At 34.6% G+C, this 27,028-nt stretch overlaps 1 protein-coding gene across 17 annotated transcripts in view; it reads left to right on the top strand.

Annotated features, from left to right (window-relative positions):
* The window catches only part of SLIT2 (slit guidance ligand 2), a 242,711-nt gene that overhangs the window by 136,309 nt on the left and 79,374 nt on the right, over positions 1 to 27,028 (top strand). For 13 of the 17 annotated variants that reach the window (XM_015862754.2, XM_015862750.2, XM_032444125.1 and 10 more), the window contains exons 5-10: positions 3,886 to 3,957; positions 14,381 to 14,452; positions 18,379 to 18,450; positions 20,976 to 21,139; positions 21,624 to 21,635; positions 23,370 to 23,508. In XM_015862754.2, coding sequence (XP_015718240.1) covers positions 3,886 to 3,957; positions 14,381 to 14,452; positions 18,379 to 18,450; positions 20,976 to 21,139; positions 21,624 to 21,635; positions 23,370 to 23,508 — 531 coding nt within the window. The remainder of the gene's footprint in view (positions 1 to 3,885; positions 3,958 to 14,380; positions 14,453 to 18,378; positions 18,451 to 20,975; positions 21,140 to 21,623; positions 21,636 to 23,369; positions 23,509 to 27,028) is intronic. The other 4 variants (XM_015862752.2, XM_015862756.2, XM_032444126.1 and 1 more) reach the window with 1 other exon arrangement.

The following is a 27,028-nucleotide window of genomic DNA, read 5'->3' as shown; positions in this document are numbered from 1 at the left end:
AAACTAGTCAACTTATATTGTTGTATCGTTGAAAATACCACACTTAAATCCTTAATCTTTGAAATTGTTTTATAAGATGAAGCATGTGTAATTATCCATATACACAATATATAAATTGCCTGACCTAGTTTGCTTAAAAGGAAATTATACATATTATATATATTATATAGAATTGTTTTTATTATAATTTATATAATATAAATATAATATAAATTATATTTATTATAAATTATAATTCCAGGGCTTGCTTCGTCACTGATCTTGAACATATTATAACTTCTCTCTGATTTTATCATTTGGTTTATTGGTTTCTCTGGGCAAAATTAAAATGTACATGAGTTTTTCAAAGCATCAGTGTAGTTGGGCAAAAGTTGGGACTTCTTTGTAAATTTGCTCTGTATCCTCATTTAGTTCAGCTTGGTTTGGTGTGCAGATTTTGTTTTCTTGTTTTGTTTTTGAAAAAATGAGGTTGCAGCCTGAATATTACAACTCAGAAAAATGCTTAACATATACACAACCAAGAGATACCTGAAAGCAGCCACTACCAACAGGATGGTGCAATCACACTGAGAGAAACTCAGGCACTTATCACGTCCTCTCTGACAAGAGCCCCTCCTGCCCAGGTGGATTTTTGTATAAGGATCTGGCAGTTACACCAATGTTCATGTCATCTCTTGGCTTGGTGAAATGAGCCTGAAAACAGCCTTTGAGGACATTCACACTGAAAGATACTGAAGTTATATAAAACTGATCTGGCGCTAGAAAGCTTTTTGCTCAAAAATGACTGAGTCAGCACATTGAAGACTGGGTGATGGAGGACTGTGGCAAGCTGGTGGATGATGAGCATGAAGCCCTCAACGTCACACCCCAGTAATTTTCTGTAAGGATCAGTAGCTTTGGAGTTAATAATTTGGAATATATCTCTCTGGAAATGACTTACAGCATTGACAATTTAGTGAAGAGGTCCATAGGACAACTTGGATCTGCATGAGTTGAATTATATGGTTGTGCTTTCTTTCAAAAACTGTATAGGACAACCTTGACTCTTTCACTTAAGTTTTATACTAAACATTTTGAATAAGTTCTGATGTTCCATTACTGTGCTGTTTTTTAATGTGAAGTCTTGGGCTTTCTTGGATAAAATCTTGGTCATACTTCTGATTTCAAATATGAAGACAGGATTATGGCTGTCCTTTCAGAAATTCAGATTTGTTCTTATAAAATAGTGTGCTGGGTTGCTTTAATGGCTTCAATTTTGTTTAAATTCATAGAGCATCTTTCATTTATAAGTATCAAATACCAACATAAATCATTCTTGTGCACACATGCTCAAATGCTCCTTCTTTTTGAAATGGGAGATGGAACTTACTCAGTTCTTAGTGCATGGAAACACCCAACAGGCTGAAAAGGAGATTTGCATCTTTTATTATTGCAGAATATAGGCTGCAAAGCCAAGTCAATGAAACAGAACGACCAGCAAAATTGTCCAGTTTTATCTACAAAATAGATGTTGGGGTTTTTTTGCCCCATTTCCCCTGAAAGCCAACCTGTGATAGATCTGGCTCTGTTTTTGTTTTGTTTGTTTATTTTTTGTGACCAATCTAAGAATTGCAGAAGAATGAGTTAAAACATCTTAAATAGACCACACAGCAACTTATTACTGAGTCATGGTTTTGCAGTGTTAAACATAGATGTAGTTTATGCAAGAATGAAAAGTTGAATGTTTGTGAAGCCCCTCAAGGCTTTTATAAGAAAACCTTTTTAAACTGAGAAGATGAAAACCTGAAGCAATCAATAAATAATTACTAAAAAACTCTCCTATTTTAAGTAGGCATAGATTTTGTGTTGCAAATGGTTTGTTGTTTTTTTTTGTTTTTTTTTTTTTTTAATTATTTTTTTAAGAGAGAATTTTGAAATAAAGGAATGATTTAATTTCTGTTACATAAATAATTCCAAGAACGTTTCACAACCCAAAACATGCATTGCAAAAGGAATTTATCTTGGAAAAAGACTTTGGCTAACTTGTATGCATCCAGAGAGGTGGTTTTTAAAGTGCCTTTCACAGGAAGTTTGAGAATCTTTTCAGTTAAGTAGTTTACATTTCGAATTTGCTAAAATTAGTAGGGAACACTATTCTGCATGACCCTGTGCTGCATGAAAATGATGCTGTGGGTGCATCTGGCTTTCGTTCACACTTGCATACACACATACAATCTCATTGTATGGTTTACAGAGGTTAACCAGGCTTAATATCTGTGGTGGGAACTTATTTGCACTTGTGATGTGTATTTAGTTATGGAAAGAAAGAGAAGAGAAGGCTCTGAGGAGATGTCATATTTAAAGGGATATTATAAACAGGAGGCAAATCAACATTTTCCATGGGTAGATAGCAATAGACAAGGGGAAATGGTTTTAAACTAAAGGAGGACAGACTGAGATTAAATGTCATGGGCAAGTTTTTCATGGAGAGGGTGGTGGGGCACTGGCACAGGCCACCTGGAGGTCTTCCTCCACAAATTATATATTGGTAAAATGTTTTGGTCGATTAGACTTAAGTATACACTTAGATGTTTGCTATTTACATTTGTGATAGAATGTTTTAAAGGAAGTAGGTTGTTAAATCATATCATTGTAACATGTGCTGAAGGCTGCCTTTCCATTCACATCATCTGGATTTACTGTCAGCAATGCAGTCATATTCTATGTCAGGATTGCTTAGGTGGACTGAAAATTAAATCATAGCTCACAGATGCTTCTTTTTCCACATACTGTTAATAATAGCTAAATTGGGTCGAGTTTTAAATATACTTTGCAGGATACAGCTGTACAGCTATGTGCACAAAATGTGAAAGATTTAGTAAATAGAATGTGATTTTCTATAAACTGACAATGCTTCCAGTAAAACAAATTTGCTGACAGTGTATACAGAATTACTTTCAAAGGTATTATACTGTTGTAAATTTTGCTGGAGTCAGGTAGTGTGGGGTTTTATAAAGTCCTCAAACAATTATTTAAGTTCATAAATTTGAAAGAGATCTCCAAGAGTGATTTCTAATCACTGGAAATATGAGCTCATGCTAGATTACATTTTAGGGAAAGAATATGTCAAAATCATGATTGTATTTAATCAACTGAATGATTTCTGCTTATTCATTTCATCTCAGCTACATGTCTTACTTCTATGCACAATTTTGCAATATTTCTCCTAAAATCTACCAGAAAAGTTTATCTAAATCTGTCTCTAAAATACAAGATATTGAAAACATTATTGTTAGGGGTTGGAGTGCTTGTGGAGCACGCTTTGGAGTGCTTGGTGTTGTGGAGTGAAGCTCCTGTTTCGGTTTTAGCAAGGCAAAATCTAGACATTCACAACAGAACGGCTCTCTGACCTGAGTAAGAATTCTCATGAAAATGCAGCCCGTACGCTTATTTGTTTCAGAATTGCATTCAGAGGCTCAAGCAAGCTTCTTCAGCTAATTTCTTTCTCTCTGTAGGTAGATGGATCTCTGAAGGCTTCCAAAATGAATGATTTCATGCCATGTGTTTGGAATTAGCTGAAAATTAAAGTCAATCAGTTAAAAATGAAATCAGTTTGGCCTACATTCTTAATCTGTGTAATGCTTCTATTTAGGTTTGACATAGTTACTGTTATTTTGAATGGGAGCTACATAGTGCAACAAAGATAAACTTGAAAATAAATTTGAGTATTTTTCCTATTTCTTTTTCCTCAGTTACAAATCAGTTAAAGTAATAATACAAGTTTTTTTCAGAAACATTTATTGAATGGTAACAGCTGGAATTGTTTGCTGACGTGATCTCTTTTTGTTGCTACACACAGAAATTTATGTGGCAGATTTTAAATTTCATTTAATCTTATTTTCATAGTGATCTGAGTGAAAATCAGATTCAAGCCATACCCAGGAAGGCATTTCGTGGAGCAGTAGATATAAAAAATCTGTAAGTATTGTTCTCCTTCTTGTAAGTACTCTAATGATAATGCTTTGTCAAAACAATTTCCGTTTCTTCTGTCAGATATCTTTTTGCTAAGGACTTTTTTAGCTGCTCAAGTAATCCTTGCATAAAACCAATCTTGTTTTTGCAAAATATTTTAACCTATCTTAATCATCCTAAATTTGCTCATTATGAAATCTAAAACATTTAAATGGAGTTGAATAGATCAAGATGTTGCAGGTATTTACTTATTATAACCTGTATTTAATATTTGAACGTCAAACTACTTTAAATATTTCATTCTTTCACGTAGAAAAATCTGTTCTTACTCGCATCTAGGTATCTGTGTTTTGTTTGCCTGTATAAAATAAAGAAAGAAAAGTATTGCTACTATCTAGTTTGCTCACATATATTTCCTTACTTCAGTATTTACTTTTCTCCCACAGTTTTCTTTTGTGGCAAAATAAGTATTTTCTGAAAGCTAGACTCACTTTCCTGGAGATAGTGACCCTAAAGTTCATGGGCAAGTTTTGAATTCTTGCAGCTTCTGTATGAAGAAATACGTGCTTCAAGACAAAAGAAAGCAATGACTTTGTGACTTTTGTTTAGAGTAGTGAGTCAGTTTAGTGATCTGAACAAGCTGAATGACCTGAAGATTGTCATGAAGTTCTGTGGTAGGAAACAAGGTCATCCACTCAAAAGCGGTAACTGCAGCTGTAAGCTGAGGGTTCATTACTTGTAAACAACCAACAAAGACAGAGGACATATTCTGCTGGGGTTAAGAAAGACCATGGAGCTGCCATTGTGATGCAGCCATGGAAAAGTGTAATTGCTATCTTATTCACATCAATAAGAATAGGAAAATATTAAGTTCTTATGCTATGTTTTCATGTGATTCCTACTGAAATACTTTTTACTAATTGTAGTTGTCAATTTTGAAAACTTTGTAGTTGAACTACTTTGAGTGCTCTGTGATTGCTATGCAAAATGTTGCATCTCTGGGAGTGAAGCTCTTTGTGTTCTTGGTGTCCTGTGATGGACTGTACTCCATTCTACTGCCCTTAGCACTGTAAACAAATCAGTTAGGGAGGCATCAATTCAAGAATTCAGCAGAATGGACAAGTTTTGCCCTGCTTGCTTTGATTTTTAGAAATGTGAGTTTCTTTGTTAACGCAGTGGAAAAACTAACATATTTGAATCTATTATGCTCAAAAACATGCAAGCACATCTGAAAGCAGCTTTGTTACTTTAAAAGATATTTTATGAGTCCCTATTCAGAACTGGTCCATCATTATTCATGTTCAGAAAGAGGCATAGCTACAAGGATAAACTTGCATTTTTGTGTATGGCCTTTTCTATCTGCAAATTGATGCAGCTAAAGAAAGAAACTTTAGTGTAAAAATAAAAGTATAATTAAGAGTTTTCCAATGGCAGGGAACTATATTTGAATGTAATAAGTATGTATTGTGAGGTAGTTCCAGTCAGGAATTGAGTAAGAATGCTAATCTTTAGTTAAGATAATATTCATGGTAAGGATCCTGAATTATGTAGAAAATGTGAATAAAACAATACATCTGCTTTTAACGTCTTCATCTTTTGGAAGACAGATCAAACAAAAGTTAAATAAGGTCACGTGATTGCCACAAAAATCCAAATTTTAACTGTGGCGCATAGTTTATTGTGATACCAGGAGAACTACAGATATTACATTTTTAGTGGTCCCAGAAAGACAAAGAAAGAAATCTGATTTTTAAAATTTATGATTCCGCTGCAGCAGGAAGCAGCAAGGAACACATTTCTCTGTGTTGTGAATGCTATCTTCATTCCTGGTCACTCACTGTGTATAATGTAAGGTTGTAGGTGAGTATCAGAATGACACATGAGTTCATGAGGCAAGTCAGTTTGAGTCCAGCACAGAATTTTTGTAACTAGAGCAAGTATTCTGAAAATGAATAGCTTTTGTTCATTTCCAGAAAATTAGTTAAGATGGAGAAAACTGAACACTAGCCTTCCATTTAACCATTTGTATTCCACCTAAAGAAGGATCATTGCAAGAAAAATGCTGTTTTTATTTCACTCTCTGAGAAATGAAGAAATCAATAAATGAGTAATATGTGTAGAAGGCAAACAAAGAGATCTGTAAAATTAAGGCGTGTACCATCTGTGGAATGATTAAGCTAGGGACCAGCAACCACAGCTGTTTTACTGAGAACTGTCTTAAGCAACATTAAATATTTGTTCTTATATCATTGTTCCTCTTTTATTTGCCTAATAGGTAAGCATACTGTTAAAAATGTTAACCTAACATATCGAAGGGAGAGATGAAAATACAAAGAGTAAAAAAACATGCACTAGAAAGGTTTGGAAATGCAAGTTTTGTTTTGTCTAAAAATATTATATAAATTACAATATAATTTACAGGGACATTTTATTAGATATTATGAGTGCATTTAAAACAGTAAGCTGTTTCAAAGGCAGATAACAAATCTCACAGAAATGAAGGTGATTATATATTTTAGTTTGCATATTAATATTTCCCCACTCAAATTAGGTGCTGAAACATTTTGGAATAGATTTTATGGTTGCCAAAGAACATTGTTGCAGTTTTCATCGAGCAAAAGGAATTAGATGTTAACTCAGGATACCTGAAAAAAATTGCCTACACTAAAGTTGATAACACCAGTAGGATCTTTTTGATTTCCTGCTTATACATTAGCTCTAGAGTCTTCTTGATACTTCTCAGAAGCAGCCGTTCCATTTCCATTAGATGGGGCCATAGTTCCATTCTGGACATCTTCTTAATAATACTTATTGGATATATTCTGTAAACGATAAAAGGAACAAAAGCAAGACGTTATGAGAAATTCCAATTTCAGCAACAAGCCCCATCACAAAAAAAGGCCTCCTGTTAGGCCCTTAGGCCCTTATAGCTAACTATAATATCCCCCACCCTTTGCCTTTTCTTCTTAAGGCTAAACAAATGCAGGTTTTAATAGACAGTATCCTAATGTCACCTACTTCATCTTGATGATCCTGGTTGGACTCACACCAACCAGGATCTGTCAGCATCTGCTGGGGATACTGAGACTAGACATGATGTTCAGATCTGATCTCCCCAAATACCAATGAAACAGGATACAACTGATACCGCAGAAGGAATGCCATCCAGATCTACTGGAAATTTGAAAGGTGGGCCCTTATGAACGTAATAAGATTGAACAAAGCAAATGTGATTCTGTGAAACGCAAGGTTTTGCATTTGAGTCAGGTTAATCCCAGATCTGCATACAAACTGGAGAAAGTACTCCTTGTGTGTAGTCATGCTCTGAAGGATTTAGGAATCCTGGCATATGAAAAGTTAACATGAGCCAGCAGTGTGCACTTGCAGTCTAGATAGCCAGTGGTATCCTGGGTTTCATTGAAAACGGGTGGCCAACAGTGTGAGGGTGGTGATTGACCCCTTCTGTTCTGCCCTCGTGGAGTACTGCTCCAGTGTGGGAACCCCAACATAAGAAAGACGTTGAGTTTTTGGAGATGGTCTAGAGAAGGGCCACGAAGATGATCCAAGGACTGAAGCATAGGAGACTCCTATGTCTCCTATGAAGACAGGATGAAGAAACTGGGCTTGATTAGGCTGGAAAAAGGAATGCTGCAATGGGACCTCATTGTGGCCTTCCAATATTTAAAGCAAGTTTATAAACATGAGGGAAATCAACTTTTTACATGGGTAGATACTGATAGGACAAGGGGAAAAGGTTTTACTCTAAGGGAAGAGAAATTTCGGTTAGATGTCATCAAGTGTTTTACTGAGAGAGTGGTGAGGTAATGGAACACGTTGCCCAGAAAGGCTGTGGATGCCCTATCCCTGGAGGTGTTTAAGGTGAAGTTGGATGGGGCCATGGGCAATTTGATCTACGACTTGATATAGCAGCTGGCAACCCTGCGTGTGGCAAGGAACTTAAAACTTGATGATCCTTGAGATCCCTTCCAACGCAAGCCATTCTATGATTTCTCTCAGCATCCTGACTTCACTCTCGTGGCTGCAGCCTAGTTACTGCTAATGCATCAAGTTCCTCAAAAACTGTGCCAATAAATGAGGGAAACTTAATTCCCAGAGTTACTTTGTTATTTGGTACCTCTTCTAGGAGAACAATTTGCTTCAAAAAGTTAGGCTTTTCAGGAGATTCAGGGGTACCTACTGTTAAAAACAAGAAACCAAAAACAAAAAAAACCACAGAAATTAGCATATAAATTGGAAATTTATATATAAATTAATATACATGTTAATGATGGTTTCATAATCTTCCCTGATGGTACAGTGCTCACACTAGTTGTGGAAGGTTTAAATTTGAAAGCTTCCCAACCTCAGGAATTTTACTGAAATTTAAGTTAAGAAAATGCTTTAGCTGCCGTGGCCGTAAGTATGGATGGGTTGTTTCTTGGTCCTGGTTTGAAGGAATTAAAATAAACAAGCTTAAAAATCAAGCAAATATGAAACACTGATGTAAATATAAAAATAATAGTTTCAGATTTTGAAAAGCAGATTTTGATATCTGGTGATTGTGTTCTGAGATTTCTATACGTAGAGTATAGGATATTTTCTTAGATTCCAGTTTTCTTTCTTGCTGTGTAATCAATACATGGCAGATGATGGGAAGCAGTAACCAACATCATGGCAGAACTGTGATGATAAATACACTTACCATGAAAATGATACCAACAATAAAATAGTAGGAAGGAGTTTCATTGTATCTCCTGCAAGTATTTTGTGGCCCGTTTTTTCTTGTTCCAGGATATAGCGATGTCCTTTCTGGCATTTTTGATCCATCAGGGTGCAGGAGAAAAGGCAGATACAGAGGAGCTGTTCTCTCCTTTTCCTTGTAACAGATGGAAACTGAAAGTTTGTGGAGTCATTGGCTACTGGGTCAGAAAAGTAAGGGGAACTGAACAGTCATAATGGAGGTAATGGTCATAGTGGATCTTAGGGCCGGGATGCTGTTGGACATTGTAGCTGTTATCCCAAAGATAAAGGCTACAGGTGAACATAGTAGTTTTACAGATAGAACTGGATGAGAAAATGGAGAATTAGTGGAGAGGGAGAGATACCTGTATCCATGCAACTTTATCCAAAACCTTCAATAATATTATGATACGTGATGTTACTCTGATACTTTTATGGGTAAAAGATTTAAAGCTTGCATTGTCATTAAAAGCATAACTGCATTTTGTATTCATTTTGTCTGGCCATGACTGGACTTTTTCTTTAAGTTCAGTGTTATTAGCGGCTGGAAGACAGAGTCATGCTGGAGGTACTGTTACTGATTTTTTTTTCTTCAGATAACACACAGAATTCCACTACAACTGGAAGTGTGCTGACTGCTTATGTTTATGAGTGCTAATCCAAATACACTGCTTGTCTAAGAAATGTTTTTAAGAATTTAGAATTGACATATTTCTCACCCTTATTCTTAAGTGGGGATCTTAATTCCACTACTGGCCTGTTCAGCCACCTGTGTTTCAGGTATATATTAAGGAAGATGTTCATAGGACATTAGTACATTATGTGTACACTTAAGAGTTTTGGTAAAGTCAAAAAGTATCACTGAAGGAATGATAGAAAACATAGATGAACTTTTCTAGTCACTCTTTAAACTGCTGCTGCCAAAAAGCTCAGCGACTTTATGGCCTTCAGGCAAAAAGTTGTTCTTACTGATTGTTTCAGCAAAAAAACATTTCAATATGGGAGCTGAATGCCATTTTTAAAGCTATTATTTTTCATTATAGATTACTTACCTCAAATTTGGCCTGCTAAAATGAGTTTCCTTTTCATCATAAATAAATCATTTATGAAATGTTAAGAACAATTATGTTTTTAAATCAGAAAGAACATTTGGCTGTGAAGATGAATTTCAAATTAGAATTCTCTGAATTAGGAACTTTCTTTCAAGTCTTTTTTTAAATACAGTTAAAAAAATAAACAACTCTCCATGCAAAGATTAGTATTTAAATAAATAATTCTAGTAGAACTTTCATGGGTTATGTCCATGGCCTGGCTTCTCTGCTCCCCATATCTATAACAAATATGCTCTCTACGTTTATAATGGTTTGAGTCTGTTTGTCATCTATTTCGTTAAAATGCATTACAGAAATCACAGATTGCTCATTCAGTGTTCATCTTTTTCATTGTATTCTCCTGTTTTTTGTTTGTTTGTTTGTTTGTTTTGTTTGATTGTTTGTATTTTGGTTTTTGTTGTTGTTGTTGTTGTTTGTGGGGTTTTTTTTACTTTTTTCCAAGAGATTACTTGTGGTTTTAGCTGACTAAAATGATGGGTAATTTTGAAAGGATGGAGCAATAAATTTTGACTCCCTTTTATTCTAGTTTCTTGTATGCATAGTATGTATGCCTTACTTAGGAGTACATTTAAGCCTTGCTTATTAATTTCAAGTTAAAAGAAAAACACTGATCATTTGCTAGGTTATATATAATAAAACAAATATACAGACATTAAAATGTTTTACAGGAAAATTTAGCAAGGAACAAAATAAATTACAATAGCAAGTGCAAGTAGATAAAAGCACTTTACTTCCCAATGAAAGGATATTAGCAATAAACAGACAGAAAACAAGCAGTTTTTTTAATTTTGATAAAACAGAATAAATTCTTGCACAGTACAGTTACATCTTTCTCAACTAATGCCACTGAAGTTATTGATCCCACTTGAAACTGAAATTGAAAGAGAAATTGAGAAATAGGAAAGCATAACTCAGTTTTGTTGTAAAAAACACAAGGAGACCTTAAAATAGTGACTACTTCTAGAAAATCTACTGCCGTGATAAATATTGTGCGCTATGTTCTTTTCCCAAGGAAAAATATAATGTTATGAAATACAGTGTACAGTGTGCTGAGACTAAAAAGATTTATTAATATTTTCTGGGGAGAAAGACACCACAGGGATCTAAAAGAAGTTCAAACTTTATCTATATTCTTAAAAATGTTTACAATTAATTTGTTTCATTAGTAGAATGTAATCATTTCTGAACAAAAGAGAAAAAGCTAAAGCTGCATGGTGCCACTTCTGCTTTTACCACAAAGTGTTCTCAAGTGCGGAAGAAAGCGGAGGTAAAGGTAGACATAGATTGAAAAGGATGTAATTTTCAACTCAGCTTCTATGAAAAAGGAAAGAAGCTTTTCCCTCTCGGTCAGGTATATTTCTCTCTTAGGGTAGCAGCATTCAAATTTATGTCATGAAAAGTTCTTCTTATGCATAATAAGATTTATTTTTGGACTTTATATTTGTCATTATATAATAGAAAACAAATGCTGAAAGGGAGGAAAATACAGGTTAGTAACATGTTTCTATAAAATTAGGCAAGCCAGGAAAAGCAATCCATAAACATTCTAAAACACACCCTGAATTACTACTTGAATGTTCTTTGCTACCTGTGAACATTAGCATTTTAAATAGCAGTGAATATTAAGCATATGAAATACCCAGGTAATGCTACAGCATCTAAAAGATTTTGAATGTATCAGCAGTTGTTTGGCATTTTATGAGCCTTACAGAATCCACACTAACCAAGGTAATCTGCTGCTTTGCATAAGCAAGAGCAGACAGGAAAGTATGGAAACAAAACAGTTTTCCATAGAGATGGAAAACTCCCACATGGAAAACACCCAACACAGAGATAGCAGGGAAAAAAGCTGTGAGATATACTGAGGAGAGGGGAAGGACGATGATGGGCCAGTATTTTTGGTCCATGTCTGCTCAGATTCTGTTCTTCAGGGCATTTTAGTCATGTGAAAAGAAGAAAATAAATTCTCTAAAGTCCTCTGTAATGCAGTTAGTATTATTCTTGTCCATAGTTTAGTGATGAGAAAGGCTTTTTCATAGCATTGTAGATATTTTAATGTATGTTTTCAGAAGTCATTATGCTAAAAAAATGACAAGACAGCTTAAAATTGGAGATATATGTATTTTTTTGCTCCCTTGCTTACACCCGAAGTCACAGTCTTCATTCAGTTATCTCTCAGAAACCAATGTAACCCTAAATGTTCAAACTTCTTCAGTATATTCATTAGCAGAACATTACACATAAATGATACACTGGTTATGAAATATTGTGTATCTTTTTGGTTTGATTTATATTCAGTGAATGTCTTTACCTTCACAAAATTACCATGTATTACCAGTACCATAAATTGATTTTCAAGGCAAGCGTACAGTCTTCAAAGACAAAGCAGTCTTATATAGCTTAAAAAATATACATTATACCAATTCGTGGTATTTTTCTGATCCTTTCATGTCATTGTCATAAGTGGTGAAACATTGTCTAAAGCATAAGGAAGGTAGTATCTTCCAAAGACCATTTACAAATCTTGGAAACATTTCTCCTCTCCCATCCACAAAATTCCCTTCTCTCAAACCCTAACCAATTCATTAGTTCATTGCAAACAAAGAAGTCTTTCTGGTAAGAGGATTTAAATGAAAACAACTCACCCTTCACTAAGTTAGAGGTAATGATGATTCACTAAAGAAAGCAGTCCAGAAGTTTTCGGGTGTACCACAGCTGCTGCTAGTGGAAGAAATTTGCCTTTCAGTTTGTGTAGAACAAGATTTGCTCAAATGCTTTATCTACTGTTAAAAGATTTTCTTTTGTGTATAATATGGATGATTTAGAAGAAGCTGTGTCAGCACTGATTTATACATTGACAGCTAAGGATAATAAGATATGGGCAAACATACAGCTCACCCTTTTACAGATTAACCTGCAGACTGCATTAGGCAAATTCAATGGCATTAAAGATTTTTCCAATTTGTCTGGAAACAATTTCTCTTTTGTATTGTGTCAAGGGTAGCATTTCATGACATTGTACTAATTTAAATAGCTGTGATAAATTGATGAAGAGGTTGGAGAATTGTACTTTGTATATATTTTACCTCTATAAAATAAAAAGTCTATTAACTTAATTGTTAAATGAAATTAATTAGTAAAATGAAAATAACCTCACTAAACAGGCTTAAATATTCCAACACTGCAGCACTAGTGCTGTAATACTGCACCAAAATTATTAAAGATCATATTGGGGAAAGTAGTTTGCATTTCAATGTAACTTTCAGTACACAGAAACACAGTCTGCTGTAGTTGTAATATTTTATTCCTGCATAGTAGTAATTCAGATGAAAAATGTGGATGAAACTAGAACTTTAAAGAAGTTGGTATGTTAAACTCAACAGTGGATGTGATGATTTATTAATAAAGTAAGAGGTTACCGTAGGTTCAGAAGAATCACAGAAAATGCTTTAGTAAACACCTCATTAGCCCTGGTAGCTAATACATGATTGGAAATAGAAAGGACAGAGTTCATTTGTATTTTGTTCATTGCTATTGTTCAGTCACATTTGTCCCTAGATATTATCTGTTACTGATAAGATCTTTTAATTGCTTTAAGAGAGATTGCATTTTCTTGCATGTTTACAGGAATTATATTTATATACAATATCTATATGAAGAACTTACAAAAAATGGAATTTTGTATTTGCGTAGTGTTTACTTTCAGGACACTGTTTTTAAATTGTGCTATATGTACTGTATCAATGCTATGGATTGAAAAAGTAATAGAATTCTTCAGAGAAATGAATGTAAATTTTTCATAACTTAATACTTATAGATTAATAATGTATGGGATGGATTGCTGAGTTTTATGTCCAGAATTCAAGAGCTCTGTGACAGTATCCTGCAATAATCTGCAAACAATCGCAGAGTGCACAAACTATGCAGAAAATTACATGCTGAAGCTTATAGTAGAAATGCTAGTTTGATTTGGAGAAGAATTAAAGGCTATTGCTGCGTATGTAAATATCTCGGATGCTAATATTTCTTCAGTGGGAAATACTGTAGAAGTTGATGGCAGTTAACACGCCCTCCTTGCCCCTACACCAACCATCTGAGGCAGATGCACCCCTAAAAGTGGTCCCTCACTCGCTGCTGCCAGGGCGCAGGGAATTAACATGCAGCTGGGCTGCTCTGATAAATGGATTCTGTTAGGTCACCGAGGGGATGCATGTGACATTAAGTGATTTACCGTCCTTTACCTTAATGAAATTGTTTCAGCAAGATGACGCTGAGAGCTTTTAATGGATAGCTTTTCTTGATGTAATGAAATTGCATTCCTTTGGCATTTAATATAAGGTGCAGTTATTATTTACTGGAGCTCTCCTGGAGCTGCTGTTTTGCACAGACAGTTCAGAACAAAAAGAGATTTCTGTGGCAGCATCCAGGCCGGCATGGTGTGTGACAGTCCTAAGCATGCGAGCATGTTTGTGAGAGTGTTTCGGTTAGCGTGGCCATGCAGACCCATTGGAGGCTTGCTCCACATGCACTGCCAGCACTCAGCTCCTTCACAAATACCGTCCTAATCTGTTTAACAGGCAACTGGATTACAACCAGATCAGCTGTATTGAAGATGGGGCATTTAGGGCTCTACGCGACCTGGAAGTGCTGTAAGTACTGCTTCTATCTCTGACTTTTAGCAAGAGCTCGGTATCTGGGGAGTACTAATGTAAAAGCTTATCTGTGAGCTGCAAGTCTGGTGTCAGAATTGTCTGGTGAAAAGATGACTTAAAATAATACACTGCAATGTGCTGTATAATGGTAAAAATGTTAGATGATGCTCCTGTAATCTGCCAGACAAAACCATAACAAACAATTGGAAAAAAAAAAAAAGAGAGAGAGAGAGAACAGATGATAGATACTGTAAGGAAATAATTTCCTTTTTAAAAGGGAGAGAGGAGTATTAATGAATCCAATTATTTTTGTAAATGATACATCATTGCTGAGGTGCTGAACATTTCCATGATTGCCTTTGTTGTACAGTCTGGCATCAGTTTGATCATCCAACCTCTCTACTTAAAGGACAATATACTAAATATATCTGACATTTTAGGTGTTTTCAGAGAGGTACTTGCTTAGCAAACGCTGTTGTATGTGATGAGAGGTTTAACCTATGTTATGAGGATTTTTAAACATTTTAATTTTTCTGTGTATGCGTATAGAAACAGGAATACCTTTGTATGCCATTCCAGGTTTTTATTGCAATTATATCTCTGTATTGTTTTTTCTCACTGTTGTCCTTGGTGAAGTAAAAGGTAACAAAATTATCGTCAGTGTCCCCCAACCTGAAAACAGTCAGGGAATGAACAAAGTGTCTCTGTTCCTAAAGAATTTAAGGCAGCACACATTCCTGATATGTTTTCTCTGTCAGTGAAAATGTCACAGTTTTCTCCTTTTTTTTAAATTATTTTTTATTATTATTTTTTTAAATTATTATTATTAAAAGTAGTAAAAGACTACATATCAATGGGTTACTGCATGTTAGTCTGAATTAAGCTTGGTAAATCACACCCTGTGGGGTGGGAGGAAGCTTGGTTATTTTTTTTGTAGGTTTCTGAGAGCTTTTTCAACAGATAATGTCTGTATATCCATGAAATTAAGAACGTAGGAGCTACTGGCAGGAAAGTTTCACATTAAAAAGCAATAGTTGCCTTTTTTTTTTTTTCCTTTTTCTTTTTCTTTTTCTTTCTTTCTTTCTTTTTTTTTTTTTTTTNTTTTTTTTTTTTTTTTAAATTATTTTTAACAGCATAATTATAGCATAACAAAACTATTGTTAACTTTCTAGTACAAAACCATGTGAAACATACTGTGGGTTCAACATGGAGTCTTAATTGTAAATCTGATGAATTGTTGGTTTTCTGTAGGTAAACCTGATGTTTTGGGCAGTTTTTATCTTTGGTGCTCATATACATAGCAGTATTTTCCAGAGATGGCTTAGTCTGGTTATCATGTTTTTTGATACAAACCTCCATTTACATGTAGAAATGTTAAATGTATGTGTATGTTAATACTAATATTATTTGCAGTTTTTAATGCTTGCAAGTTATAGTAGTCTGCAAAGGTCATCCATGCCAGTTGAAGGAGGTGATAAAAATTTCACACTGATTTCAATTAATGCAGAGGGGAAGAAAACTGTTATAGCAATTATCTACTGAAAAAATAGGGTGTTAGAACTTTTCCAATTTATAAAGACTGTTACCATTATTCAGTTAAAAATCTATCTCAAATTATGCATGGTAAACAACAACAGATGAGAAAATATTTCTATTTGAGATATTTTGAGCACTATGGAACAGTGTGTATCTAATGCAACTTTTTTTTTTCAATACAGCTTAAGTAATGAAAACTCTGTAAATCACATCATCATATAAATGCACTGACTACTTTCTAAGACTACGTATTTTGTTTTCATTTGGAGAATGAATTTTTATGCTACTTCAAATTATATGATGAAGCTTTTAAATAATTTTAAAATTTTCATGGTCCGAAACCCTGTTTAGTTGCAGTTTGAAACATTTACCAAGGTAACATGTCTTACATATTTACTAAATAATTGTAGAATCCTAGAGGCTATTAATGTTAAAGATACAAAATTCATCTAAATTGAAAAAAAAACAAAAAACTGAAGTGTGAAAGCAGGTATGGATATAATTTTCCCAAACTGTTAATTCACTGGCAGACTTACATGAAATTTTGTTTTTTTTTGTTTTCTTTTCCTAAGAGAAAATCAATTACACCAGGGAAAGTGTGACTACAAGAAAATATAATGTAACTTAACATGCTGCCATATTCAAGAACTATTTTTCTATCATCACACTCTTTGTAATAGTGTGTACAAGTTTTAGGTAGGAGTATTGAGTGAACTCTTGGTTTTGCTTTGGTTACAGCTTTGCTATGATATTCAAAATTTTGGATCACAACAGTTATAAAAATGACTTAATTCCTGATTTGTTCATGCATCTACTCCTGATAGAAGGTTTAGAAATGGGTGATCACCAAGATCCCTCCTAGCCCAGGTCATTCTTTCATTCTATGAAGTCAAACATGAAACATATGACATTTAAAATTAAAAATTTCTATAGATGTACGTTCATTAAACAGGTGACAACTATGGAAATATATACTTACTTTCATTCCCTTCATTAAAAGAGAGGATTTTTAATACCATGAAAGAATTAATGCGTGAAGACAGTGATGGGAACTGTCATTTAGCATGTGAGCATTAAGAAAATTCTGCATAAGTCTACTGGCTGTCATTTATTCGTTTGGACTTTTTTTTGCTTATTGGTATTCCATTTTGATAAAGTAATGATTTCCCCATTTTTTTATTTATATTCTTTAATCTCTTTGCTTATGCTGAGGGCACACAGGAGAGGTGTCTTATGCACAGTGAAGAAAACATACTGGATGTTGAATGAGTAAGCACAGAAATGCAAAATACAGCACTCTGCACTAGTAATTATTTGTTTTTTTAGTGTGGAGGCATATAGCCTGATCCAAGGTGCTATGAAATTACCTTTCTGTGTTTCAGGATCACAGAGTTCTTTACTCAAAATGCATGCAAATTACACCTTGGGGTTTAAAAATGTAAAGAAAGAAAGTAAAACACTTATTGCTTCAAAAGGACAGTGGAAATATTAAGTATTAGTGTCATGATTGTGTTTAAATATGCAAAGCACATTTTCTGTTATAGTCAGTGAGTAATCTCTAACCAGAAACTGTAAATTCTGACACTTGTTTCCTTGTTCTCAAGTCAAGCTTGTTCACGTTTTATTTGCAACCTAAACACAACAGTTTACTGCAGGATCATTCATAAAGTTTCATAATCTTTACAAACTACACTTCCCGTGCATGATGATTCTGTGCTAGCCAATAGTTGGCTAATATTTATTCCTAGTTTCTGCCTCTGGTCTCAGGCATTTTGTCCAAAACATAAATTATTTTCTAGAGCATTAAGATACCTGCCTCCTTGCATTGCATAGCAGAAGGTCACCTATTGTTTGTGTTGCCCTGGGTCATCTGCAACAGCACTGTTACATTTAAGAAGTGACCACAAATTACTCCTCAGAAGATTCTTGTGAAAAATAATAAGCAGATATTTATTTTGCATCCTCTGTCAAAAAGTATGGGCTCTCAGAAGCTAGAAAGAAAAACTGCTGCCCTAAAACCAAGGACTTTTCTCCTGGAATACTCTGAAACTACTTTTCCTTACACGAGGATGTTAGTCTTAGCTTTAATGTCATAGATGTACTCAGAATTAGTGGAAGCTCTGTTTCAGTCCTCTCTTTGAGTTAATCATAGGTTAGTGAGGTCTCTGATTACTTATGATTATTAATGGGATGATCAAACCACTGTGTTTTAACAGGTATTGAATATGGAGGCAAAATAGACCTCAGCGTTTGTGTTTGTTTTCCTCATAGCCATTCCTAAAAGCAGAGCACTGCCCTCTTCTTTAACTATGCCTTACATAAAAAAGTGCAGTCAATGTGACATAAATAATGGTAACATGTTAATGTGCTTCTTCTTGACTTCACAGCACTCTCAACAACAATAACATCACTCGACTGTCCGTCGCAAGTTTCAATCATATGCCCAAACTCAGAACTTTGTAAGTAGTCCCTTGGAAACTGGCTGCCATTGTTATGAACCCAGTATGTTCAGTGTACCATTTTTCTCTCTACCAAGTTTTGGCAGTGGCCTGGAAGTACTTACGCATGCATAGAAGGTATAAGCTCTGTCAAAGAAATAATATTGAGGTTTGTAAATGTGAAATGTGTGTTTGTGTGTGGCAGATAATTCTGAAAAGTGAAATCCCAAAGCTAATTCTTGTGGCTCAGAAGATAGAGAAGCAGTTGCATCGTTTTCATTCTTTTTCTTCAGGGTATAGGATGATGGAAATGTTTTCATGGCCTTTTCCTACCCAGATGTTTCATAGTGCTCTGTTTGATCGCAGAAAAGCTTCATCTTGCTACAGAAAAAATGGAGACAGAAGGGATTCTTTTTTATATGTTACAGCTGCATAGAGAAAGAAATTCATGTTTTTTGAAAGTCAAAAATTTGTTTTACTTTGAGCTATTGAATTGGTCACATTTCATTTAGTAACATGGAAGAATCTTTGATTGGCTGTCAAATGTGATAAATGGGAAATCTTTATGCTTTTATTACTGTACTGCTAGCAGACCTAATTAAACTAAACTGGCTTTCCAACATTCTTTGTAACATAAAATTATAGCATCATCCGGTAGTGCTATTATAATTAAAGTTGTGTCAGCATTTACAATAAGGTCCCCATTTTTAGAGGTTATGACTTTCACAGAAGAACACTTGAAGCTTCTAAAACAAAACCCAGTGAAAAGAGCATGTGTGCAAGAGATACAATTTGGGGTTATTTGTTCTGTTTATATTCAGCTAACAATAAATGTACACTGTGTTAAGCAACAAAGCTAGTCTCTATCAAAGTTTAGTCCTCAGATACTTCCAAACAGGCTTTCCAGTGAAGCGGAAATAAAAAGTCAGTGGGGCTGGTCACTTGAGTTAATGTTTGTAACTGAAATAACATCATTCAGATAAGTAGTTCTGTTGATTTCATAACAGAATTCTACTATTGCATGAACAAATACAAGAGCTCTTTATCTGTGCTGGGGATTGGCTTTTGATGGCCTCAGTTATATTTTGAGAATAGAATTTCATTCTATTTCATTCTCTTGTGCCTGTGACCTGAAAACATTAATATTCATTTGTTCCTTTCTCAAACTTTGAAATACTATTTGTATTCTGAAGCACAGGTTACAGTGAATCAAATTAGCAAATTTTGTTTAAACTTAAACTTCTTTAGTGGATATTTTACTTTTTAAAAATTTACTGTCTAAACAAAAGAAAACAGGCACAGAGAATCCTAGATTATAGCTATAACATCCTGTAAGAATATGCTTGTATAACCATATTAATTTCAGCAGCATTAGTTCTGATTTGAAATGGTCTTCTTGGCTACAGCTGGCCACAGGTTGTACTGAATGAGTTTGCTGTATAGTGAGCTGTGTTTGCAGAGCACTCACATGAGAATGCATTGCTTTTAATTTCTAATCATTTATGAAAAAAAGAAAAATCTGGTCTGTCACACGTTCTGTTTTGCTTTCCAGTCTTCGTCGATTACACTTCTTGTTTAAATTCTGGTTATCTTGTACTTCCTTTCCAGTTATTTAGTGAGCAGCACATCAACTAAAAAGAACCAAAATGGCATTATTTTATTACAGATGGGTCTGAGTTGTTGGGATTTGATGTATAACTGTCGATGTATGCCTATGTCGTTTGAGAAAAATGCATAAGCTAGGGAAAAGTAAGAGATAAGTAATTAACCTAATTTGGTGAATACATTTGTTTGATATTTTATCAATGGCAAAGTGCTTTTTGCAACTTGGCAAGGAGCCTGGTCTTGCATCGGACCTTGCCATCCAAGAGGCAACTTCCTTTATTTCATAGCTTGCTTTAGCATAGCTTTTAATTTCAGACATTGTTTAGCCTCTGTGCCCTATGAAGCCAAAAACAGCTAAGTCCCTATATTCTATAATTAAACAAAAAGGAAGGAAGTCAGGAAGGGGATGTGAAAGAAGGTGTTTTATATTGAGTTATTACTGTCTTGTTCAGCTGAAAATGAATATGAGCTGTTAGACAGATTTTTCAGTCTGTTTCTATAGAGACTAATAATGGTAAGACTTACAGATGTATCTAATTGGAAACCAAGTGTTTTATTCACTCTTCCTTTTTGACAGCATGTTTTCACTGTGGGACACTACAGCTTTATATCACTTGAGACATTTTTGTCTAGTCACCATTTGTGCAGATCTAGACTAAAGACCTCCCTGGCAGCTTTCAAGCTCTTGTGTATTTGTGTATTCTGTCATTTCATTTAATTACTTAAGAAGCCTTCCTCTATTTTTGTAATGATCTAGGCCACAAATAAAAGGTCATTTTGCTGCTAACATAGTTTTGTTTATAAGCATTTAACTTCTTGACTTTCAGCAAAAGATCTCTATTAATAAACCAGTTTGCTGCTGGAGGTGGGAAGAGGAGGGAAAGGTTGCTTTTCTGTTCGTTCTCCTCAATTTAAACCTGGGTGTCCATCTTCTCATGCAGTCGCCTGCACTCCAACAACCTCTACTGCGACTGCCACCTAGCCTGGCTGTCAGACTGGCTGCGGCAGCGACCTCGTGTAGGCCTCTACACTCAGTGCATGGGCCCAGCACACCTGCGGGGCCACAATGTGGCTGAAGTCCAGAAGCGGGAGTTCATCTGCAGTGGTAAGGGCAGCACTTTGCCTCCTACTCCTCATATGTCGATAACATCTGCATGAATTTTTATTGCTATTCTTTTAATGAAGCCAATCATTTTTATCAGTAATTTTTATCTTCTATGGTGGTGCTTCTGTCATTATGAATTTTTTGTGAACATGGCTTAGAATATATATCCTTTGTAACTATGGATAATGGGGAAGAGAGATGGGAAAGGAAATAAAAAGGTGCAACAGTTGAGAACATAAGGCCTTTCATAATAAGGATTTGGGTTGCTGATTTTTATTTTTTATTTTTTTTTTAAGCTCTATGAGTTGTTCTTTTTCTTTTTTTTTTCCCTTTGTGTTATGTTTCTCTACAAATAAACTTCTGAGTGCAATTGCTATGCTTTAACGCATCAGGTTGCTTTCAGATATGCAATGATGAAATGGCTAACAGTTCATTATTAATCATATTTTGTCTGTTTTATATTTTTTCCTTTATTGTCTCCAAGATGAGGAAGAAGGCAAGTTTATCTTTTTTATACAAGTATTTTTAGCTTGGATTAAAAACTTTCTGTAAGCTCTGACTACTGTTTCAGTTTCCCTCAAAGTATTGAAAAACAACTGGGATGTAACTGTCTGTCTTTCTGTGATTCAGCACCGGTATTTCTGCTAGTTGTTTTCCTGAGAAGGCCCAAATCTCTATTGCCAGTTAAGCCAAAATTTACACAGATTTATTTTCTGAATACAGTTTTTTTTTTTTTTCAGAGCAAAATCTTCTGTCATTACTGAACAGCTTCTAACATTGCAGTGTAAGGTGCTGTCAGCATGGCAGATATGAACTATAATATAGCTAATTAGCTATACTTCTGTATTTATGTATTCACAAAAGGTCTCCTAGGAAGAACACATCCCATATCTTATTTGTAAATTGTATAGTTTTATAACTTGGACATTATAATGCTGATTTTAATGTTGAACTATAGGCACGTTTTATCCCTGGATTGCTCAGTTTTTGTTTAATAAATGTAGGTGAAGTGTTTTCTCTTAGTATAATATGGAATAATGTGGGTTTGTTATTATTGGCAGCTGTTTTTACTTTTGTAACACATGTCTTAATGTGAAAACAAATCAGTATATTGTGAACTGCTATCTTGCAGGACTAACTTTTCAGTGGAGTAATTTTAATATTTGAGTTGTGATTTTAAGTTGTTACTAGGAACAGCACTGCCTACAACTTCATGGTGATCTTACTTACATTATCAGTGGATCCTTTCTATCTTAATATATGGCATTAAATCTAGTGAGGGAGATCTGACTCAAAGTTGTGGTTTCATAGCACAGAATTATCCTCTTTTTGTGTTATGGGAATTTATATACAGTCCCTAGCTTTTATACCTTAATAAAAACAAAAGGAAAAAAACAGTCTTCATACCTTTCTCATGGTTTTGTGCCTTTTATATCATTAGAGAACAGTGATAAAGTATCATGAAATCAATAGAATACTGACTGTTCTACTTGTTATTATAAAATGTACAATCAGTTTATTTTCAGGACAGTGTCATAAGATCTCCTTGTTTATTTTCTATAACTTATTCAAACTAAAAGCTATTAAGCTTAAATGTAATTATGAATATTGAGTTTAATATAAAACAAAAGAGCTTGGTGAAAGACATAGCCATGCAAATTAGCCACCTGAGTAGTCAGAACGAGTGCTAACTTAAGGGAATAAGAAGTCTACTAAAGTAACGTAGAAAGTGAGAGTAGGAGGTGTGAATTCAAAGCTTTTATGTATCTCTGTGTATTTAGATGGCCATAACTCCAAAATATTCTGTAACTATACATATAGTGATGAAGAATGCTAATGAGTATTTGCAGAACAGAACATAATTATCAGAAGAGCTTCAGTGTTTGGTCAAAATTCATTATTGTCAACAATCATTTATAATGTGCAAAACTCTAAAAACTACATAAGTCAATATTTGGTTTTTAAAACCACAGAATAAATAAAATACACTCCAAAAAATGGGCTGCATTCAGTTTTCTTTAACAGATAATTTTGCATATGAGTTGGTGAAGAAACTGAGAATTTATGAGGAACCTTGTGTCACCATGTTGCTATTAATTAGGTATTTAAATTAATGTAATTTTAAAGTATTGATGGGCAAGAATGTTTTTCAGGGAAGCATAAAACAAAATATTTTATTTTGGAGGACTACTGTTCTGTTCAGTTTTAGAAGAAACTCTTTTTTTTGCAGGCCACCAGTCATTCATGGCTCCATCCTGCAGTGTCTTACATTGTCCCGCTGCATGCACCTGCAGTAACAACATTGTGGATTGTCGTGGGAAAGGCCTTACTGAAATTCCAACAAATCTTCCAGAAACCATTACTGAAATGTGCGTAATCTTACTTTTTTTTTTTTTTTTTTTTTTTTTTTTTTTTTTATTGGCAGTATATCCCACTGAAACTTCCATAAGAGTTCACCTCCATAATTTTTTTTCATTCTTTCAATGTACACACAGAAAACAGTTTGTCTTGCATATTCATTGTTTTTATTTGTATAAATTCATGCTTTATTATATGTTAGGAATTTTGGAATCCACATTCAAATTCAGAAATAAAAGGAGTATACAGATACATGAAAGTATTTAAGACCTATATATTCTCTTATGAGTTAGTTCTGCATGTGTTACTCAGAACCCGTAGTTAAAATTGCATTCTGAGTTGGTTTTCAAATAATTCACTAATATTTACTTTTTTGAAAATAAGTAGGTTTTTACTGCAGACTAGAAACCCCTTTGTCTTCAGCATTGCTCACTGTCACCTTCTTCAACATACTTGCCATTCAAGGAGCATACCTTTGCTGTTTTTTGTTGCAATCTTTATCCCTTGTAATAACAAGTATTGCTAAAATAGCATCCTCAGAAGGGTAGTCTGAGAAGGCAAAAGTGTGGTTGACTGCAACCTGTGGTATAGTCACTGTGTTAATACAGTATATCCATGAATGGAAGCAAACGCTGATAAAGTTGTGTGACGCGGCATAAACAACAGCAGCAGCTATAAAATATGCAACTGCATCCCGATCAAGCAGTTATAGAAAAAGTGCAGTAGGGCCCCGCAGGCTTCCCTTAATCACTTTTATCATCTCATTATTACTCCTGTTAAGAGTGACCTGACTGACCTTACCTGACCAAGTTTAGTCATGCTAAATAAACATCTCTTCTACGTTTCTCCCTGCAAAGAATTTCTTCATTATTTAATAACTTGTATGCTGACCTTTCTTATTTGCATATGTATATTTATGTGCACAGAGGAAAATATTACAGGAAGTAAGTAGGGTATGTGTCTCAAACACTCCCATCTGTATTTCTGCTGCTAACTAGTAGTTGGCTGTGCTTACCAACTGTGCTTCCAGTTGAGTGGAAAGTAAGGAAAGAAATGTACCGGAAAAGAAGGATGAAAAAAAAGGGCATAAAACCTTTGAAAAGAAGAGATAAAATCAATAGAAAAATTAAAAATATTTTGTGACTATTTGATGTGAGTCACTTGATCGTTACTGCTTTCTTATCAATATGTTGGAGAACAGTTGAGATTCTGGCAAATAAGTATTGTATGCCACTAGTTGCTTTCATGTGCTAAAGCTAGTGAAATCTGACAATTTACATCTCTTCCAAAAAGATTTCTTTTTCTTTGAAACGCCCCATCTACTTTAAATCCTACTATTTTCTTAATCAACATGTTATTTTAAAGTAATCTATTGCTTACTTAGCAATAAGTAAGCAATGGGGGGGGGGGGGGGGCATATATTTCTATCTTAGACTATCATAAAATAGTTTTTCAAACCCTCATTTTTAAAGAAGTAGTATGCAACTGTTGTCTTTATGAATAAATAAGAACGAATGTTTTTCTTTTTTTTTCTTTTTTTTTTTTTTTCAGTTATTTTTCTATGAAATTGTTTTATTTGTGCCTAAATGGAAACTGACAATAAACATTTGGATAGATGAGACCAGGCTGTCATAGTACCATTGAGAATACTTAGGATCTGCTGAACACCAGCCACAAGCAAACTCTGAAGGGCTTGGTGAGCACTGTATTTCCACCACCATTAAATAGTTCCCACACACAAGGCTCTATCATCTTAATTACAATTTTAAGCACATGCTTTGGCAGGAGCTCCTCAGTCAGGGAGAGAGGGAAACAGAATCAGTCTGGTTCCCTGCTTTTTTCTGAAGGATGTACAGCCTGTAACAGCCAAATTATTACTTATTTGACGGTAATGTTATCATCATCAGATTCCTGTGCACAACATAAGAACATTAGCATTATAGTTCTATTTTGCTTGGGCCTTTTATTTTCCAATCTCTTCAGTTTTCTTTTCATGCTTTTCAATCCTTTTCTGCATTTTCAACTGAATGTTGTCTTCTGGTTTTATAAACACACTTCATTGACATAAACATTCGAAAATTCTGTAGTACTTTTTAATTTCTTTGGTCTGTACAACTTTCTCTCCTCGTTAACTGTAATCATCATCTTCTGTTTATGGGCACTATCTTCAGAATCAAGTGCTGAGTACTAACAGCATTTCAAATCATGCTTCAGCCAACATGATGGCCCACAAACACTTTTTACAGCTTCTTTTTATTATTTCTGAGAGTAGATAAATTATACAAGCTTACATAGTATGCCAAACACACTTTAAATGGAATATTGAATAACTTAAGTACTGAATATTTGCAGTTTGGATTGAATAAAATGTTGCATGTCAAAAGTGAGGGTCATGTCTTTGAAGAAAAGTAAGAGGAAAGGCTTTGTGTTTAATTCCTCATACTGGTGAGCATAATACTGATACCATGACTTGCATTGTCTTGATCGTTCTAATGGACAGCTGTGTGGGGATAACATTTTAAGACACGAGATGTTATCTTCTCTGCTGCTGAGATGGCTTGAGACAGCAGCTTGCACTGCTCTACGTGCTTTCTATCTCTGAGTTTAGTGTAACTGCTTAAACTACTGAGGAAAAGGAGTTTACAGTAGGAGTTAAGTTGTTTACAAACAAGCAAGCATTCTGTGATGGCAGAAGCAGAAGGAGACAAAGCCAGTTACCAAACACTCAAGCACTTGGATTCACACATTGCTGCTGGGGAGAGTGCTTTGTTGTACTGTTCTGTGTGGATTCTCAGTTTTTACAGAAATTGGTGAGCTAATAGTAGCAATTCTCATTGTGCAAAGTCAGTTACCAGGCAGTGCATTGCCTGCCCAGTGCCTCTTGTGAAATGATGTCAGGAGCAGAACTGCTTCTCTCCTAATAGCTGCCAGGGGGAAGGGAAGGAGAATAAACCTCTGGTGGTCCCCTTTTTCTCCCTTTTTGTGTAATAACATTCATATGAAATTTAGGAATTCAGTATCTCAGCAAATGTAACTTTTAATCTTTAGTGGCTTAATACAATTCTGTTTGTACCGGCTACATCTGTTCTGCAAAATTAATTCTTCTATTTGTTATCTAAATGAACTCACTGTTAAAAATATGCATTCCTGAGCTTTTCAGGATCATTCTAATCAATATTATTTAAGAAACATTTCACATTTATATATTATAACTAAATTAAGGTCACTTGAGAACCAAGGCTCCTCCAGTTTTAGTGCATGTACTAATTCTAGAGAAAGTACAGAAATAACGAGTAACCTCTCTAGGCCATCTTTAAATGTTTCACTTCACAAGTGACCTGCAAGAAACAATCTGGGAATATTTCCCATAGTTCCATTATTCTACTATCTGTTTTTGTAAATGTTATGAAACCAAAAATATTGCCAATACATCAACCATTAGTTTTTTAATATGTCTTAAATAAGCATTTTTTTCACATAAGAAAGCAAAGAGATAGTAGCTATTCACTTACAAGCATTAGACATAAGTAG

The sequence above is a fragment of the Coturnix japonica genome, chromosome 4, assembly GCF_001577835.2.
Source record: "Coturnix japonica isolate 7356 chromosome 4, Coturnix japonica 2.1, whole genome shotgun sequence".
Classification (NCBI taxonomy): domain Eukaryota; kingdom Metazoa; phylum Chordata; class Aves; order Galliformes; family Phasianidae; genus Coturnix; species Coturnix japonica.
This window is presented reverse-complemented; position numbering and strand designations above follow the sequence as displayed.